The following is a 21,310-nucleotide window of genomic DNA, read 5'->3' as shown; positions in this document are numbered from 1 at the left end:
AGCCTCCGAACTTGAAGGCTGATGACTATCCAATGCATTTTTGGCTTGACAGCTGATTTTGCCTGTCTAGCTGGGGAGCTTCAGAGTGGGGGAGGGGAGGCTGTGTGGCACATAGGAAGCTACGTAACACAGTTTCCATGGTCTCCTCCCCTCCCCTGGGACTGCCTACTTTTCACTGTCTCTTCACTGTTTCTGAGCGCAAAGATATAGCTGGTGCAGAGAGAACCGCAGTGGCTATAAGGGGGCGGGGGAGGGGATCACAGGTTCTGGGAACCGAGGTCGAAGCCTCGTCTCCCAGAAACCAAAAAATCCTATGGCCCTCTAGACAGTGTCTAGTGGCCATAGGATTGCTCCCTCAGATGTTTAAATACCATGCCAAATCATGATTTGCACGAACTATGGTTTTAGAACCAAAAGCATGGTTTGAGCTTCCAAATGTGCATCAGGTAAACTATGGTTAGAATTACAGTTTCCTTTCATTTTCTATCCTCTCAGCACTCAGCTTCATAAGTTCACGGACATCACCTTGGTGCAGCCACCACCTTTGGAATTGGAGAGATACATGTAACTATAGTTTGTCCATTCAGGACTAAACTAGTGTTGTACTTAGTTCCCTGTAACTTTTCCCAGACATTTTTATTTTGACTAAAAAACAGCCTTATAGATGCAAATTTAATCAACAGAACAGCAGGGGAGAGCCTGCTTATGCCTTACCCCCTCCTTAGTGCGAACTCAAGGTATTGAGAGAAAGTCCAACTTCACTTTGCAGACTGTTGTTATCAGCTTGTCACTTTAACATCTATTTTGCTTAGATTTATTTTTAATTTAAGTAATTTAACATTATTTTACCATTGTCTTAAACTACGTCCAAGAATGAGCTTCTTATAGCTTCACTCCTTGTCTCATATACGCTCTGTAACTGAAGCAACATTGAGTGCTCTTGTTTCTGTGGAAGACCTGAGAATGTAAGTTCCCTTTGAATCTCCTTATGAAAGCAGCCAAATATGTAGTGGGGAGAGCAGCATTGTAGCTGAAGTTTCCTACATTCAGTGACCTCTGTAGCAGCAGGCAGGCAAGCAGCCTGAGTGCAAAAGCTGCTGCCCACGAGTGTCATTCTTAACATTAGAGGTGGTGAGGCAAGGTAAGTGCAAACATGGAAGAGAGTTCCAGGGAAGGTGCCAATATTTCGTCTCCATCAATTTTTCCTACTCAAAGAAATGAATACCTGTACACACAGGGGAAAAAGTAGGTTAGGGGCTGCCACGTTGAGCAGAAAAATGGACACAGGAAGGGCTGGCAGATTCAGAATTCTTATCCACATTTCCAGTCGACTTTTGGCTTGCTTTGCCACCAGGTAGTCATGACAGAAGTGAGTAGTGTGCAATTAAAAGAAAAAAATGCTGTGCATTTCAGCATTTTCTATTGTGTTAGGTACTTTTTTCCTCTGTCCATGGAAAGTAGTTAGAGTAGAGGAACTGTGTGTGTTTGTGCATACACATGTGCACACCCATGAATTTTGTCCAACACTTGACCCTGAGAAGTGAATTCCTCTATGAAGAATCTGGTCATCTGGGCAAAACAATGATGAGTGAGCCCCAAATCTTGTACCTAGATAACATCCACGGTATGAGCTGGTGGCATTTCTGTCCTGGGCTGATGCTTGTAGTCTCGATGATGCTGTCAGGAATGCCCCTGCTGCCTTCTGAAATCCTCAAGAAGCCAGAATCAACACGCCCCAACACAAAAGGGCTCCTTTCCAAGGCTTTATTTCCATTCAATTTAATTCAGCTTACAGATGCGAATTGCCTGAGAATAAGTGGAAATATAAAGGAGCAGCCTACCAGGGGATACTAAGATTTAGGACAGCAGTTGGTCTCTGTTTGGAGAAAAGCGTGGCAAGTCTCTGAACTTAAGGAGTAGGAGGGGAGTTCTCCCCCTTTCCTGTGGGGCCTCGGGGCGCAGCTGTTGTTGTCGTGCCTCCTCTCGGCGCCCGCCACCTCTCGCTTGTCTCTGTGCCTGCACCTCGCGTCTAGAAGCTCAGGTTGTCCTTCCCTCTCCATACCAGGGTCACTGTCACTCCCAGGAATGTGAGCAGGGGGGGCTCTCCCTCCAGCTGTACCTCTGAAAAATGAGCGGGTTCCTCTTCCATGGATTGTATCTCTTTCTCAGAATCAGAGCTGCTTTGGGACTCTATGGGCTCAGATCCAACCCTGACATCTATAGATTAGGCCTTCCCTGACAGCTCTGTCCCAATGAGGGGTCATGTAGTAGTGGGGAAGGCCCAGATTGTGCTCTGTAAGTGGGACAACTCTGGGTGAAGCATGTGTGCATGGGAGCATCTTGGGCCTCTGGTGTGGATAAGGACCTCTCTGCTGTGCCTGGTACCAGAGGGTATGGTGGGAAGAGTCCAATCTGCACTGTGTAGTAGACCAAAATGTGCACAGAAACCTGGATGCTCCCTATATGCATGCTTAATTACAAACAGTCCAACAGATGTACACTTCATTGTTTCATATTTATAGCAAAATTGTGTTTCATATTTATAGCAAAACTGTGAATGGAATATGCCTGTTCAGAAACATTTAGCATTCACCAAGCATGTTTAGATTTTGGTGAGTTGAAACTCAGATTTTGAGTACCAACCCTATATTAAGTACTGAGCAAAGTGATATAACTTTGGCTGTGCAGATGGAAGGGTGTGGAGATTTGGGAGTGGTGCCTGTGCTGCGCTACAGCTTTGAATGGTTGTTGGAAAGGGTTTGCTTCACATCAACACAACACTGAAACATATTGGCAGCTTTCATGAGAAGATTCAAAGGGAACTTGTGTTCTCAGGTGTTGCACAGAAACAACAAGAGTACTCCTGTTACTTCAGTTACTTTGGCAATACTTTGCAGGCAATGTACAGTAAATGCTGGAAGGCCACCACTACTAAATTCAAGTACTTATCAAACTATTTATACCTTCCAGGAGCCCTAGCTGGATTGTAAGTTGGCTATCCTGAAACACGCACTCACAATCCTATTGGTTACAAAAACCATTTAGGATTTGTACCACTAAAATCAATGGGACCGTTATTCACTAAATGTTTATAAATATAGCTTTAAGAGTCTGAAAGCAGAAAGTTGTCAATGCTTTAGTGACTAAATGAGTACATTTCCTCAGTGCTTTAAAGGAGGTTTATGAAGCTTGGTTTTAGTGTCCTTCCTTTTTTTTCTCTGTGTTAGTTATTCCTAGCCTATGCTTTAGCAAAAAAAAAAAGCTAGAGAAGCTTTTGTAACCAATAGGATTGTGATGCATGGAAAAGAAATAAATGTTCTGAGTTTTTTTTTTTTTTTCTTCAGAGCAGAAGATTTGCAGTGACATAACTGTCCTGTCCTGGCTGTATTCATGGGAAGAAGGAGACTAGGAAGTCTATCTGGTACAGAGGGGAAGATAGAATATTCACCAGGGGATTGTCTCAACTGCCATCTTGTTCCTCAAAACACATTCCCCCCCCCCGCCCCTCTCTAGAGAGAGATACAGAGAGAGAGAGCATACTTGTTGGTTCTGAGGAAAAAGAATATTTTGACAATGCTTGGCTCTGGTTACTACTATCAAGATTCATTGGCCAAACCGTCTGTGTGTTTCAGTTCAAAGCACATCATATATTTTCAGTTGTTCAACTTTAGACAAGAACAATAGATAGAGTGCCTTTGTTTTAGCTAGCCCAAAGTCTCAATCTGAAATAGTAGCTGCTATCTGGCTGCAGCTTTAGCTCTTTGACAAGCAAATTTATAAGCTCTAGAAAACTAAAAAAATGAAGAACCTATAGTACTGACTATAGCAATAGATATTGCCATGAATGTAGAGATAGCAAACTGGGACAATGTGCATTAATTGTGCCTTCTTAAGCTGACTGAACTTTGATAATCTTCTTGGTCATTTTCTGAAACAGGCACAATCAAGACTCTTATGACTCTGGTAAAAGGATCTGATTTCCAGAAAAAATCACTATCCCATGGCTCAAAAGACACTTTGGAAAACACATGTGAATTTTTCTACTAGTTGAAGTCCATAAAGGAAGCAACCCGCCTAATTAGTGGAAATTCAGTATGTTAAGGCTGCCTTTACACTAAAGAAAACCCCTGCAGTCCTCCCGTTCTGGAACCTTTCCACATTTATTGTGTGCTCTCAGACAGTGACCACGTACGTGATTGCTGAGAACGGAAGCTTTTAATTTTCAAGGTCTGATAGAACTCCATGAAACAGCGCCATCTAGTGGCTGTTTTAATCACGTTACATTCCAAGTTTAAAAAATGGTTTATTAGTTCTGGATCTATTTTAGACGGAATAACCAGGGAATACCTCTAGATGTGCCCTGGAGGTTAACAACATCATGAAAAGGACTCACAAACGTCTGTGACTGAGCAATCTCAATAGCAGGATAAAAGCTCTGTGTGAAGGAGCCCTAAGAACAGCTCTAAGGATGCTTTCAGATGAGGCTTTTATTGTGTAATTGCACTGCCTCATTCACAAAATTTTATGGGGCGTCTAGATGATGGCATATTTGATTTGTAATCCTCCTGTGTTTTCCCACTGCTGCTTCTATCTTTTTTCTTACCAGAAAAAAATCCATTAACAAAGAAAAGATGGAATAGCTGCACAATGCAAGAAGTATTCACTACTTTGGTAGCTATAAGAAGAGCAGAATCCAATTCCACTTATATTCTGTAGTTTTCACTGCATCTTCACATCTGTTAGTTAACCAGGAGATATGCAAAAACACACAGTAGGCTAATTAACGACTTTGACTAAAGACGTTTGATTCTTGAGGCCATCTGACTTCTTTTGGGCCATCTATCATTTTCTTTATAGTCTCTTCATAGTGTACACAGTGGTGATATATAAATCCTAAAGAAACATGGAGCATACGTAGAAACAGCCAAGATACATAGGTAGTATTTAAACAATAGTAGTTGATTTATGTTGGAAAACAGACTATCAATTACAGAATTCTGGACAGGGAAAATAAAATAATGTAAACAGATTTGGCTGATCCCCAAACTTTGGCTTACCTGTGGCAGAAAGTTAAGTCATTTGTCTTCATTTGCCTTTGAGTGGCCCTAGGTGGATCATGCTGCCTACCTCCTCAGTTGTAATTATTCACACGTCATGGAACAGCCTTGCCTCCCAGCTCCCAAGAAAATTCCATCCCTTTACAATCGGTCTGTGTGCTAGAAAATATTTATTTATTTTCTAACACTCAGACCCATTGTAAGGGGCTGGAATTGTCTTGGGAGCTAGGAGGCAAGGCTGTTCCATGACATGTGTGAAAAATTAGGACTGAGGAGGTAGGAAGCATGATCCACCTAGGGCCACTCAGAGGCAGACAAATTACTTAACTTTTTGTCCTGCCTTAAGTAGGGAAGTATTGTCAGATTGGGGGAAAGGATGATTTCCCACTCTGTGATGCTGACCAATAGTGATGTCAGGATTAGAGATGGGTGTCAGGGTGGAAACTGAGCCCATAGAGCCTCAGAGCAGTTCTGATTCTGAGGAAGAACAGCAATCCATGGGAGAGGAGCTCGCTCATCTCTCACAAGCACAGCAGCTGGCAGAGATCCCTCCTGCCAGCATTCCTGGGATAGATAATGACCCTGGCAGCAAGAGAGCGCTGGAGGGGGGCTTGCTGGACGTTTGACTAGGGTTGGCGGAGAATTTCTCCACGAATCTTCGGGAGGGCAAGTGCCGACGCATTCGGCCCCCCGAAAGTGTTGGGGAAATTCTCCGCCGGCTCCCCGCCCCCCCCCCCGGGATGGGACTTACCTTTGGTGAATGTCCCTCTCGGCGGCGGGTCCCAGCGGCGTTTTGGCGGCATTTCATCGGGGGCGGGGGCGGCGGCCGGTCTCCTGACCGGCTGTCGCCGGCGCCATTGCAAAAAAAAAAAGTAAAGTAAAAAAACCCAAAAACACCCGTGATAGGCTACGTAACGATTTACGTAGGCTATCACGGCTAGATTTCCAAAGTCAGCCGTGATAGGCTACGTAAATCGTCACATAGCCTATCACGGGTGACTTTGAAAAAAAAAAGCACGTACGCAAATGGCGGCTCCCATGGGGCGCTGCCATTTGCGTTCCTTATTTTGGCACGTCTAGTCTACGTAAACATTTACGTAGACTACGGCGAAAATAAGGGAACGCTATTTGCGTTGCCCTTATTTTCGCCGTAGTCTACGTAAATCTTTACGTAGACTAGACGTGCCAAAATAAGGAACGCAAATGGCGGTCCCCATGGGAGCTGCCATTTGCGTATGCGCTTTTTTTTTTTTTTCCCCAAAGTCACCCGTGATAGGCTACGTGACGATTTACATAGCCTATCACGGCTGACTGTGGAAATCTAGCCATGATAGGCTACGTAAATCGTTACGTAGCCTATCACGGGTGTGTGTGTGTTTTGTTTTTTTTTTTTACTTTTTTTTTCGTGGCCGGGTAGACGGGGCGCTCCTACCCGTCCTAAATTTCGCTGGCAAGGGATGGGGCACCTCCCCCCCGGCCTGAATTTCGGCCGGGCGAGGCGGGGCGCCTCCCCCACCTCGCCTGAACTTCGGGGGGAGAACCAAAGTGCCTCCCCCCCACCGCGAAGCAAGCTGCGGGACGAGGTAAGTCCCTTTCGTCCATCCCTACGCTTGACGCCGATGCAGGGAGCGACGACAGATGGAGGGCGCCAAAAGGAGAATCCCCACTCATTTGGCGCTCAAACAATGGTCGCATCCCGAGGACCCAAGGGAAAGAGGGAGGATCTCTCCCTAGCCCATAAGTTCAGGGTCTTCCCGTGGTTCTCCTTCAAACGGGGACCAACTGCCCTACCTGGAGCTTAGGCTACTCTGCTATCTTTCCCCAGTGCAGTTCCTTGCTTAGTCGCTAGTGATTAGTATCTGTACGAGTCATAAAGAAATAAAGGAATAAAGCCTTGGAAAGAATCCTCATTGTCTGTGTCCTGAGTTGGCTATTGGAGGGGACTGCAAGAGGCAGCTAGGGCGCTCCTGACAATGGGACTGACTTTGCTTCCAGCAGGTAACGTGCTTTAAACAAACAAACAAACAAACTTACTTAGAGTAAATTCCCAGCACAGTGGGGGAGAAGACAGACAATCTGAATACATCATTAATCAGCTATGTGCCTGTGTCTGGAAAGGTGACCGCCATGCAAGTAGAGAACAAAGGAAAGTATAATTTTTCATGATATTCGCAGAAACAAGCTTAGCAGTCTGCCAGTGTGTGCTGGTTTTGCCAAACCTTTATAAAGAAAGTTTTTAGACCTTTTAGAATGTGGTTTTAGAATGTTTCCTATGCTCGAAAATGAAGATTTTGTTTTAAAAATGGCTTGGGCTTGGGAACATCAGCACAAGTATTAATAATCATAGCAGGCAGGCCTATTCTCATTTACCTAGTACTGATTTTGCCAGAAGTTTATCTGATGTCTCTGAAAGTTTCAAAAAGGGAATATTAACAAACTGTGTTCATGCTGTGTGTGTCCTTCGGGCAGGGAGAGAGAGAGTTGCTTAGTGCTATGCTATTTTCTATTGGAAAATATGCAATAAATATCTTGTATTAAATGTTCAAGTAGCATTCTCAGAATGGCTACTTTGTGAAACAGAATATAAACTAATTTAAACTAAAAAGAAAGCTACACTTCTCACTAATGTGTGTAGTTTTCAATGTTACTGTATGTTACAAGGGATATTCAGTATATCAGGGGTCCCCTACCTTTTTTGGCCTGTGGGCACATTTGGAAACCTGACAAAGTGCCATGGGCAGCAGTGACAAAATGGCTGCCATGGAGGAGGCATGGCCACTCACAAAATGGCTACAGTGGGGTGTGTGCCTACTCACAAAATGGCCACTGGGGGGTCAGGTCAGAAAGGAGTCGGTGGGCAAGCAAGCAGGGAAAGGCTCTGGCCTCCCCCATAAAAGGCCTATGCCACCATCCACCACAAAAAACAAACAAACGGGACTGGGTGGGGCAGCCAGCGAGCCTAGAAATCTAGCACACACAATGAACAAAAATAGCACATGTGTGTGAGTGAGTACATGGCAAAAGCCTTAACTTTGCACGTGCTCCCCACATGCACCAAACAACATCCAAAGTGCCACAACAAACACAAGGCAGGTGGGCATGGGGGAGAATGGGAAATGCCCTTGCATCACCACCACCTCAAACACAATAGCCTGGAGATAAAGCAACACAGGCAGATGAGTGTATGTGCTGGAATTCCATTGCTTTACCCACCCACCCCTAACAAACAAACAAACAGAAGGGCACAGAGGACAAGCACCTCACCTCCCAACACAGAAAAATAAAGGGTTGGAGACCAGCACCATCCCTCTCACCCCCCAAAATTCAGAGAGGACGGTGAGCAAGCAGGCACGAAATGCCCTCCTTTTGCCTCTGCCCCCCTCTCATATGGAAAAGCCCCAGCCAACTTGGTCCCATCCCCATACTGCCAGTTTGCATTCAAGGGGAACACTTGGCATTCCCTTCCAACACAGCCATCCACCATTCACGCCCACTCCTAGCTAGGGATGTCAGAGAATTCCGCCACGGATCTCGGTGAGGCCGAATGCCAGTGCATCCGGCCCCCCGAAATCCATGGCGGAACGGCCTGCCATCCCCCCTCCCCCCCGTGGATCCCCCCGGCACGAGAATTACCTGGGGCGGATGTTCCAGACGGCAGCAGCTCCAGCGGTGGCTTTGGTGGCGGCGGCGGCTGGTCTTCCGACCGGCCGCCGCCACCGCCATTTGCAGTCTGTTCCCCCCCACCCATAGACATGATAGGCTACGTGAAGACTTACGTAGCCTATCACGTCTGGGTTTAAAAAAAAAAGCGCGTACGCAAATGGTTTCATCAAGTTGAATGAGAGCATTTGAGATGATTTTAGGATGAATCTGTACTTATTAGTAGCTTAGACTTAAATAACAAGAAAAATTCCAAACTGGAAAATATATCAGCTTCTTGAAATACATTTTGCTGAACATTCTGACGCATAAAACTTTATGTTTTTATGTGGGGATGGATGTGCTTGCTTAACTTCTGTTGTTGAAATGGGTACTGCATATATTTGGATTTGTAAATTATAATGTATGATTTGACAACTGAAATTCAAAGCCAACATTTATGCTAAAAAAAGAATGTAGTATCTACTCTGTAATTTCATCTTGCCTTTTTTCACTTTTCCATCACAATTGGAAAGGCGTTTATGTTTTACAACATTTGATTTTATAGCTCTGTGGATTCAACTTTTACTTCTTCATTTAGGAATTACGAAAAAGGATCCCGCACAGAATGCTTTCAGCAATTTTATCTTAGCTTGGTTAAATCTACATATTTTTAATCCTGTTTATACTCAAATCTATCATCACTGTCATTCTCCAGGCATATCTACACTACAACCTATATCAGTTTTATATTACTTTAACTGTAACAGTTTCCCACAAATAATCCTGGGATTTGGAGTTTGACGAGGGTGCTGAGAATTCTCTGTTAGAGATCCCCCACCTCCCCAGGGTTACTTGGGAGAGAGAGAGCGTATGTATAAATCAGTTTAAATCTCCAGGGTAGATATACGCATGCTTCTCTTTGGGTTTGACTGAGCTAAATGATAACTTGTCCAATATGATGACCTTATTTTTTTTTCATTTCTTTTTTAACAGGAGTTGCTAAGAGATCCTTTATACATTGGGCTGAAACATAAACGAGTCAGAGGCCAAGCTTATGATGACCTTCTAGATGAATTTATGCAAGCTGTGACTTCCCGGTAAACACTTTTATTTGTGCAGTTTACACTGTAGAATGTCCCTGAATTTCACTTTACTTAGAGGGAACAAAGAAGTACTAACTAAGAAGAGATGCATGTTTTCTTTTTTGCAGTTTTTTTAATTGTTATAAAATGTAGTTGTTACTTGGAGCTCATTTGTTTATAATGTTGAGCTGCTGTGGATTTACTTCTGTAGAATAACAGGAAAGTGGGGCGGGGGGGATGACGGTTCTTATTATATTAGGAAAAATCTCTGTTTTAAAAATATTTAATTTATATTGAAGGAAACCAGAATGAGATGAGGCAGCCTTTATGGTAAATTCCATTGCTACAGTACTTGGAGACTTGCTTATTATGTCTAATGACCACATCTTATGAAATACTGAACAAGCAAATAAGGGGCATCTCACTTGTTGCCAGTTTCAGGGAAACCATATGTGTGATGGTTGTACATGTTAGCTTTTCCATTGTGTAGAAATATGGGGTACCTGCACTAGGGAAGTCATGGCTGATCACATCTTCACTTGCATGTACACACAGCAAAATATCTCTCATGTACCGTCATCACATGTTATGATCTAGATACAGGTTGCCTATGAACTACATGGAAATCCGTTCTAGTTGGTCTTTTGTAAGATGTGATGTAGGCAAAGGACTGCTGTAGCAGTGCTGTGAAACGGTCTAGAACAATAAGCAGTTTCAGGAGGTGGGATCAGTACTACTGTATTAACTAGGGATGTACGAATCCCTTACCTGTTCTGGTTGGGGCATCCGCTGGGGGGGGGGAGGCGCTCTGTCCCTCTCCCCAGAATCCTCGACGGGGGGGGAGGCGATCCGGTTCTTCCCCCCCCCCCCCCGGAATCCTGCCCGGCTGGCTCTGCTCTGCGGCGGCTCCGCGGAGCAGCCGGCCAGGGCCGTCCGCAGCCGGAGTTCCGGGCTGCTGCGGATGCAAATGGTGGCTGCCGTAGCGGCCGCCATTTGTGTCCTTCCAGGCTGCCATGATAGGCTACGTAAGAATTTACATAGCCTATCATGGCATGCCCCCCCCCCAAAATGGCATACTCAAATGGCGGAGGCTACGGTGGCCGCCATTTGCGTTCCCTATTTTTCGCCGTTCTAGCCTACGTAAATATTTACATAGGCAATTACGGTGAAAAAAAAGAACCGCAAATAGTGTAGTGGGCGCTATTTGCGGTTCCCTTTTTTTCGCCGTAATTGCCTACGTAAATATTTACGTAGGCTAGAATGGCAAAAAATAGGGAACGCAAATGGCGGCGGCCGTAGCCGCCGCCATTTGCATACGCCGTTTGGGGGGGGGCATGCCATGATAGGCTACGTAAATTCTTACATAGCCTATCACAGCAGCCTGGAAGGACGGCAGTGGCAGCCGCAGCAGCCTGGCTGCGACCAGCCAGGAGACCAGCCGCCGCTGCCGAATCCACTGCTGGAACCACCACCGAATCCGCCTCAGGTAAGTTCCATCCCGGGGCATACCGCGGGGGGGGGCAGGAGGCTGTTCTGCCACGGATTCCGGGGGGCCAGATTCTTTAGACTCTTTAGAATCCAGCCTCACTGGAATCTGGCGGAATTCTCTGCCATCCCTAGTATTAACACGGTTACCAGATGTAGCTTAGAAGTGGTGTGCCAAACTATTATGTCACACAGGTATCAACAGAGAGGGGGCATGGCAAGAGTTAGATGGTGGCTGAAATGAAGATAATTTATGCAGCGACCTTAGAGCCAACTACTTCAGCGAAATGTAGACAGTTGATACATTGCAGTAAGCAGTTGCAAGGCGATTGTTAATGACAAACAACATAGGAAGATAAACTTGCCTCATACAGTGCTGGTGCAGCTTAGTTGGCGCTGGATACTCTCATTATTGCAGTTATGCATATATATTGAATTGAGAGCAAACTAATTAATGTTCTAAGCCAGTATATACTTTTGGTATAGGGCTGGTTTAGACATGCATGTACATTAATTCATTACTGTACAACTAATGAGTCACAGGGTGTCTCTACATTAAGCAAAAACCCTGCATCCTTACCGGGATTTTCTGCTTTTGGTTTCTTTGCGGGTTATGTTGGGCTCCTTTACAGAGCAGACATGTGGTTTGAATTGAGGGAACGCCTCCCTCCCTCACCGGCATGTGTGCAAAGGAGCTGGGCTGGGGGGGTAGAGGAGTCTTGTTTTCATTGCTAACCTTGTGCTGTACTGTTTCCTCGCAGCCTCCAGGAAAGCTACAACTTACTTCTGAGTAGGTGTAAGATTGTGCTGTAAATCTGCAATCCTAGGCACACTTACTTGGGATTAAGGCCCATTGAACTGAATGGATTTACTTCTGAGTAGACATAAGATCACGCTGTAAGTTTGCAACCCTCGGCACACTTACTTGGGAGTAAGCCCCATTGAACTTAATCAGTTGCTTTGAATCAACAAAGGACATTGATTTTGAGCTTGGTGGGGTGGGAGATCAGATCCGTCTCCCTTTGTTTCAGGGAGGCTTTTTACCCTCCTCCTCCGATCAAGAAATGTGTTCAAGCATTTACATGGCAGACACATGGTTTGAATCAAGGAAAGTCTTTCCTTTGTAAGTTCATACCACTACGCGACATTACACACTGTCAGTATGGTGCCATTAACTTTTATTACTAGCTTATCTCTGATCTTTTTGAAAGTGGGATAAAGAGTGCGAGAGACATCCTGAGGTTGACAATGTCATGTAAAGGACCCGCAAACTTCCATGAGTGACCAATCATGAGTGTGCAATAAATTGCTTGTGTAGAGACACCCACAGTTCAGTGTCTGAACTGACTCCATTGGAAAGCATTGTGTTTGTGTTGATATTGAAATGTGTGTGTGTGGTGGTAGCTGCTGTTCTCTGCTGCTGCATGCACAGTCATGCTTTAGTCAGTCCATGCATTCAATCAGTGCATAGAGTGGAGCAGGATTGCACCTGCTGGTGCCACTTCCTGGCCCCTTTTATATTGGGCGGAACATAATAACGGGTTCTGTGTGCGTCTGGTCTGTACTCACAAACAGGAGCTATGGTTACATGGTTTCCAATTGTATATATAGTTATACAGAGCCCCTTTTCATATTCTTCTCAGTGCTCAGAGGTCAGGGGCAGAGCCAGTTGACAACAGAGGCCAGGGGTGAGCCTGAGGACACAATCTCACTCAACTTCATATATTGATTGAATATATGGACTGGAGCATGAGAAGAGGACCATAGTGATTAACATGCAGGTGTAAATCAACCCACAGTGGAAAATATACCTCACTGATCTGACAAAAATTAAAATGGTGAAATGAAGTTGCTAAAGGATCATGATTGTTGTACTTTTTCACTAGTATGAAAGACTTATTTTTAGAAGGGAAAAATTATTTGTTTTCATATACAGATAAAGGCTAAAGGAGACATGAAAGCCATCTAGAAGAAACGTTTATCTTTCTTTCACTTTGAGGCAGGATTATTGATTTCCAATCTCAACATGATATCGTGCCTTAAACATAAAGTGTATAGTCTTTATAGGCACATTTTGTCAAAACCAAATGGCTTAAGCAAGAATGTGCTCTGTGAAAGTAAAATCTTTCTCTTTCTTTCTTTCTTTCTTTCTTTCTTTCTTTCTTTCTTTCTTTTGATTTCTGACCTGGAATGCTTAGTGCACAGTAAGTTCATGCTTAACTGTCAGGATTCAAAAAATTCCAAGCAGATGACCTAAGCTTAAAGGTGGTCTTACACTGTGGCATTTACTGTGGAGCCTGGAAGCAACATCATAAATTGGTCACAAGTTTAGATTCTAATTTTCTGAGTATGCAACATCTCTTTTATTGTATCTATTCTTTCCACATGAAAAAGAGGACAAAAATGTAATGTTGTTATAAGCAGGACTGCACAAAATAAAATATGATAGTCGGTCTGTCTGTCTGTCTGTCTGTCTGTATTTATTTATTTATCTATCGTATGGCACATTTACATCACATTGCAATAAAAACATAGAGCATAATAAATATGAAATGTAAAATATAAAATATAGACAGGAATATTACAAACGTACGTCTAGGTTACAGATAGAGTTTTTTACTTCTGTTGTCACAACCAAGAAATCAGCAAAGTCTCCATTGTAGGCTCGGTTTTGACACTCTGTCACTATATGTTGGATAGTTTGTTTTTCAGCCCCATGATCACAATTTGATGATGTTGTTTTGCCCCATTTATAAAAGGCATCTGCACATCTACAATGACCCGTGTGAATTCGGTTCAAGGTTGTCCATATCGCATGGGGCTGGTCAAATCCAGGTGGTTTTTCCAAGATGCAGGGCAAGCTTCGGCATTGTGGAGGGCAATTTCCTAGCCAATGTTGTTTCCACGTGTTGTGGATATTGAAATCATCTTCTAGAAGAGCTTTAGCAGTAGAAATGGCTGGATGTCTCAATCTTAACCTGTTTCGCTCCAGGTAGGTTACGTCATTTAATATTGGTAGCTGGAGATTGTCAATAATCTTCCGATATTCTTGAAGAATTTCTTGCTCTTTCTTCTTACATCCGGAGGTGATATATGGCTCAAAACAGGCAACCAGTATGTGGGAGTGGATCGTATTGTCCCACTAACAATACGCATTGACTCATGCAGTTGTGTATCGATCTTTCTCGTGTGCGGACTATTAAGCCACACTGGGGCACAGTACGCTGCTGCTGAGTAAACCAGACTGAGTGTGGTCGTTCTTAGCGTATCCGCTGTCGAGCCCCAGCTAGTGCCGCATAGTTTGTGTAGAATGTTACTTCTACTTCTCAGTTTGGCAGAAGTCTTCATCAAGTGTTCTTTATAGGAAAGTGTCCTATCCAATGTGACCCCAAGATATTTGGGATGCATGTTGCGATTGAGCCGGTTTCCCTTAAATTGAACATTGAGCTCTCTGCCTGCTGATCTATTACAAAGGTGGAAGCATGTTACTTCCGTCTGTGTTGGATTGGGCTGTAACCTCAATTTACAGAAATATTTATCCAGTATGTCTAGATCGGAAGTGAGGACATCTTCAGTTGTTTCAAAGGATTTATGTTGTGTGGCTATAGCCCAATCATCAACGTAGCCAGACTTCCTAGACTTTGATAGTTAAAGTTTATCTACTTTGCTTCCCTGGAATCAGGGCCAAAATACATCATATGCAGCCATGTGCATCTTTTCTCCAACGTTTTCTTCTTTGAAACAGAAAGCCTCCAGGATGAAAAAGAGTGGGGGTGGGAGGTTATTTGAATGGCAAATAATTCAGAAGGGAAAGGGTTGAATAGCCCTTCCCCTTCCATTCCTCCATGAAACTTGGTGTCTTAGAAGCTGCTTTCTGTTTCGATTTTGCTTTTATTTTTAGAATTATGTTGGAGAAAGAAAAGGTTGGAGAAAGTTGCTTGTGACTGTGTGTAACATGTGCGTTTGCCCTCACTTGATATTGATACATGCCTACTTTCATATGCCTTTTGTTTAGTGGAGGGGTGCGTCCCTTGTCCTTTTTTGCGGCCCCTGCAGTCTCCAGACGACTGCTGCTGCACCGCCAAATTTTGGCAGCGCTGCCCTGCCCCCACTTCATTTTAAAACAAGGTGCATGTGGAGAGCATGCCTTGTTTTAATGCAAAATTCCACTCCCTCATAGCTTTCAGAGCACAATTTTCTATTAAAAGAAGATGCATGCACCTCATGCACCTTGTTTTAAAGAGAAAATGCACCTTTTTTCTTGCTGCCAAATTGCTGATAAAATTCAATGGCGCTCCTGATAGTGGCCAGAGGGTATGGCTCCTGGTGGCTTCCCGGAGGTGGAAATTGGCCCCCAGAATCTCCAAAGTTGCTCACCCCTTGCTTTAGTGGGATTGTTGTACTACTTTTGAATTACTGAATTGCATTATTACTCTTTCACATCTGAGTTCACATTTTAACATGTGGTTTGAGTGTTCAAACTTCAGTTGTGCTGGTGTTATCTGCCTGCCACCAGTGCAAAACCATATTCCCCTCAGCTTTATGGACTCTGATGAAAGATAAAGGTGCTGGTTTCCATTCGTGCAGCAGATTATGTGACATACATTTGTGTGCAGATTAAATTCACAGTAATTAAATTAGTTCTTATTGATCATTGGACTTGACATAAAGGATGATCAAGTATGGGCTGAGCTGCTCTACTACAAGCTATAGGAGACCCAACCTTAGGCAAAGTTTAAAAATGTCTCTAATGCACAACTCACTTCATCACCAATTCACTCACCCTAACCACATGGGCCTCATTTCTACAGCAGAAGTACAGATAGTTCTTCTTTTTTAACCTTTCAATGATACCTAGTTTCTAGACTTGACAGGTTAGTACTGCTCAGCCAGCCAACTTACACTGAATGCTGCTCACTGGCTTCCTTGCAGGCCTCTTTTACTAGCACTACCATTCTTCACCTGTTTCCAGGATTCCATCCTTTTGGCCATCTGATGTTCCTGATTTGTTGCAGCAAAAAGTGTTGCCCTTGGCAACTGCCTCTGATTGCCCAGTTCTAAGGTGAACTCTGAGCCATGGCTGGCTTCAAAAGGTTTAGTTAAATTACCAAGTGTCAGTGCAAATCCCATGTAAGAGTAATCTTGGGGTGGGATCTGTTTAAGTGTCAGGGTTTAGGAACAGGGCACAAACACATGATAGGCATGGGATTTCACAGATCACTATGACAGCCAGTTAGTTTCTTTGTAAGACTCTAGCTTGGGCCCCAAAGTTCTTGTCAGAAATTTAGTTTTTGTTTTTTAAAATAACATGTTAGCCTTTTGGTTGCAGTGACATATTTGAAGATTTGATACACATGAGCTGATCAAATTGTTCATCCCTTTGCAGTGGTCTTCCTCAATGGTATCTGGAATGCTTAAGCTTAACATCTTCATCTGCTATATTATTGAACTGAAGGGGAAGTGTATAGTTCGGATTTCTTTATTTTTGCTTAAGGGCAAGCATATCCCTTATAGCCATAAGTTAAATAAAAATGGTCAGATTTTAGAATGATGGTTTTGTTTAACATTTCATTAGTATATTACAGAACTTGCCATTAATTTATTCATTTGGCACAGTCTTTTCCTTTGGCAAAGGAATATATTGGCAAGAAATCAGGTAAACGTGACTCTTACTGGAAATCATGAAGGAATGGTTGGGCCGCACAGCAACTTCAATAGCAACATTTAAATACTATTAAATTCTAGATTCTTAGTTTAATCAGACTTTGGCCCATTTTGGATTCATGGTTACCACTGGTCTCATATACATATTTTTATTCTGGAAATTCTCCTACAAGTTAGTCCTGTGATTATAATCACCAGTGAAAAGAGTCTATACTCTTGTCTACTTAGCCATCAAGAGTATGAAGAGAATTCATGAATGGGACAAACTTATGTAAAAGTCCAAAGTAAAATTTAATGTCTGTTAAAACTGACTTCATCAGGGGACTGCTTTAGAAATCTAGTCCTGTATATACTCGGGATTGCAAAGATACCTCTGTCCATTTCATCCATCTGATAAAGTAGGTTTCTGTTTATGAAAGTTTATGAGAGCTGTAACAGATTATTAGTATTTTAGGTCCCATAGAACTCTACCTTTTCTATTTCAATGAAGTATTCACTATGTGAAACTGTTGTGATAGAATCACCTCATGAGAACAGTTTGTTGCAGCATAGACTCTAAATGGTAATGTGAGAGTTGGTCATAGTTAAGGAGAAAGTAACATTAGATTAACAATAAGAGTAGGTGGTGATTTTTACAATAGATCAGTTTGGACTGTTTTATGAATTGAGCACAACCAGTGGTATATAAAATTTGTTTTCCATTACAGCAACTGTAATATGTCACATTATTATTTCTGACTCACAGGATTAGGTTTTTCAGTTGTTTCCTGCATCTCTCAAAGAACTAAGTTATGTGTTGTTTTTAGTCTTTTATATATCCTTTAGCAACCGAAGAGAGCATTTATCATAAAAGGATGACGAGGAACATACATGGCAATTTGCAAAATGGCTAACACAGCAAGAAAATGTACAGAACATATTTCCCAGTACGTCTAACATCCCCAAGCTGTGCATCTTGGGGTGAACAGGCCAAGCAGTTGTGTAATGTTTGGTTTTTTATACATTTAGCTGTACTTGTGCTGTGCCTAACATACTCTCTGGATAGTGGTTTTTGAAAGTGCAAGCAGAGAAATAGTTACTGAGAACAGATTGAATGTCTGGGTAACTGGTACATTTACTCAGAGATTCAGTTCATTCTCAGTAACTATTTCTCTTGTAAAATTGCAGATAGTATGATGATGGGGCACATGTACATTTAATAACTGTGAAGAACAGGAGCAGATGGACTTCAGGTTTGTGGGACTTATTCTGTTTTTTTTCACTAGAACCCTGAGATCCATTTACTGGAACCAGGTGCAAAAGAAGGGCTCTGAGAGAGGAGTGGAGACAAAATGCAAAATGGTGGCTTAGGGGATGGCTTGAGAACCAGTGTAGTGTAGTGGTTAGGGTCAGGAGACTCAGGAGACCTGGGTTCTAGTCCCCACTCGGCCATGAAGCTCACTGGATGACTTTGGGCCAGTCACTGACTCAGCCTAACCTACCTCACAGGGCTACTATGAGGATGAAATGGAGGAGGAGTATCATATAAGCAGCCTTGGGCTTCTTGGAGAAAAAGGAAGTATACAAATGTAACAAACAAACAAGTTATCTGCTGCAGCCCATGAGCTAGGATCACCCATATACAGCCCAGACATTTATTTTAGATAATAGCACCGAGCTATCTGACAAAAATTGTGGCTTCTCCCCAGCTTTCTTTATTTCATAGTAGTTTATTTTAGGGAGAAAAATCCCTTTTTGTTGTTGCTGTTGTTAAATAAGTGAGAGTTAGAAAACTTTGCTGATCTACTGCAAATCACCCAGAGATCTATGGTTAGAACCTGACTACTGTTATGCCCATCCCTGATGTATGAGATGGAATTTTGGGCAGGAGGAGCATGGTAATATGTGAGGGTGAAAAAAGGCTGACCTAGGTTCTTGGGAAAATAGAGTAGTGGATTGGTACAGTGAATGGGGTTGTCGCATCTCTGAAGAGCCAAACTAGACTTGTTTATTGCACGCATTAGAACACTTAAATGTAGGAGAACTTAAAATTGCCTGTTGTCAAGCAACTCAAGAGGAGTGTTAACAGACATAGTTGGGAAAGAATGTATGCAGAAGTAGTAGTAGTAGTAGTAATTTTTTTTTTGTAAATACGATTAGTTTAAATTCAGTCACCTGGCAGCCCTAGGAGTGATCCTGAGTCTTCTAATAGGTCTGTTGGACAATTATTTGGCTGAGAAAAGATAATGTGGTTTCCGAACTGCAAGAAGAATGTAATCATTTGACTAATTCATTCCCTAGCAGTATTTGGCATCTCTGATATTCTTGACATTTCTTCAAAAATTCACATATCAAATCCCTGCATCTGCATTTATAATCACTGTGATTTATGCACACCTGTAAAGAAGATTAGCACTGAAACACTGGAAAATGAATGGTAGTTGTCAGCATATGATACACATACAAATGTGGGCAACTGGCATTTCATTTGACACCTACGCTGAAATCAGCACTACATTAAGTCTATAGAAAGCCCACATACTATGTCTCACTTTCGTGTTTCATTAATAAAGCCTTCTGATTCCTTCATATGAAGTTGTTTAAGTTGAAAGGCCACCTAAATTTCTATGACTGCAATCCTAAACACGCTTATCAGGGAATATGGTCCATTGAGCTCAGTAGAACTTCTGAGTAAACACGCCTGGGAGTGCAAATTGTAGAATCATATAAGACTCATGTAGACAAAACACTGCTGATCTCTTAACCATAGTTAGGAAATTATGTGCGGACTTCAATGTTCCAATCTTAAAGGGAGATTTGAAACCAGGGTTTGAAGTGAGTTTGCAAATTCTGGTTAAGATAGAACCTAGTCAGCACCGACTATGGTTATTGATGGTGCAGGTGTAATGCTGCATCATGATTAAGGCTGAGTAGGGAAGGAAGCAGGGATTCAAACCAGAGAGTGAATGCAGGAGCACCCAAGCCCATATACTGCACCTGATAACTTAACTGTGTTTCTAAGATAGGTAGCATAACTTCTGCTTTAGGCAAATTTATCTATGATGACTTCGCTCAGCATTTTCAGTAGCTGGTACTTAATAACTCTGTGTGAAATTAGAGTATGTGAAGACAAGAACTGAAAGATGAGGTGGTTCATTTAAGTTCTTATCAAAATTGGGTTCTATGACATTGATGCAAAGATTATTTTCTTCTTTAGTAATCCTTTCTTAGAATGATTACTACTATTATTCCATTGTATTTAGTTTTTTAAAGCCAGTTAGCTCTTTCAGATTGTATGGTCCCAGGGCATAGTCTGAAGGCACATGAAGCAGCCACCTTGCAGCTGAAGCAGCTAAGTAGAATCATAGAATCATAGACTAGTAGGGTTGGAAGGGGCCTACAAGACCATCGAGTCCAACCCCCTGCTCAGTGCAGGAATCCAAGTCGGAGCATCCCTGACAGATGGCTGTCCAGCCTTGTCTTGAACACCTCCAGTGTGGGAGAGCCCACCACCTCCCTAGGTAATTGGTTCCATTGTCGTATTGCTCTAACAGGCAGGAAGCTTTTCCTGATGTTCAGCCGGAATCTGGCTTCCTGTAACTTGAGCCTATGATTCCATGTCCTGCACTCTGGGATGATCAAGAGATCCTGGCCTTCCTCTCTGTGACAACCTTTCAAGTCCTTGAAGAGCGCTATCATATCTCCCCTCAGTCTTCTCTTCTCAAGGCTAATCATGCCCAGTTCTTTCCGTCTCTCTTCATAGGGCTTTGTTTCCAGTCCCCTGATCATCTTTGTTGCCCTCCTCTAAACCCTCTCCATTTTGTCTGCATCCTTCTTAAAGTGTGGTGCCCAAAACTGGACACAGTACTCCAGATGAGGCCTAGCCAGTGCTGAGTAGAGGAGAACTAGTACTTCCTGGGATTTGGAAGCTATGCTTCTATTAATGCAGCCCAAAAGAGCATTTGCCTTTTTTGCAGCCACATCACATTGTTGGCTCATATTCAGCTTGTGATCAACAACTATTCCAAGATCCTTCTCGCTTGTCGTGTGGTTGAGCCACGTATCCCCCATCTTGTAACTGTGCATTTGGTTTCTTTTTCCTAGGTGCAGAACTTGGCATTTATCCCTATGAAATGTCATTCTGTTGTTTCCTGCCCAGCGCTCCAGTCTATCCAGATCACTTTAAATTTTGTTTCTGTCTTCCAAAGTATTAGCTGTCCCGCCCAATTTTGTGTCATCTGCAAATTTGATCAGCATTCCATGCACCTCCTCCTCCAAGTTATTCATAAAAATGTTGAAGAGCACTGGGCCCAGGACTGAGCCCTGCTGTACTCCACTCGTTACCTCTCCCCAGTTTGAGAAGGTCCCATTGATAAGTACTCTTTGAGTCCGATTCTGTAG

The 21,310-nt window shown here is 43.0% G+C and overlaps 1 protein-coding gene across 1 annotated transcript in view; it reads left to right on the top strand.

Annotated features, from left to right (window-relative positions):
• Nucleotides 1-21,310, top strand: part of ME1 (malic enzyme 1) — a 206,036-nt gene that overhangs the window by 86,670 nt on the left and 98,056 nt on the right. Inside the window, exon 6 of the mRNA XM_084827011.1 lies at nucleotides 9,693-9,796. Within this exon, the coding sequence (XP_084683137.1) occupies nucleotides 9,693-9,796 (104 nt within the window). The remainder of the gene's footprint in view (nucleotides 1-9,692; nucleotides 9,797-21,310) is intronic.

This window comes from Heloderma suspectum, chromosome 1 (genome assembly GCF_057233095.1).
Source record: "Heloderma suspectum isolate Gila_16-S chromosome 1, 16-S_ref, whole genome shotgun sequence".
NCBI classification, from domain to species: domain Eukaryota; kingdom Metazoa; phylum Chordata; class Lepidosauria; order Squamata; family Helodermatidae; genus Heloderma; species Heloderma suspectum.
This window is presented reverse-complemented; position numbering and strand designations above follow the sequence as displayed.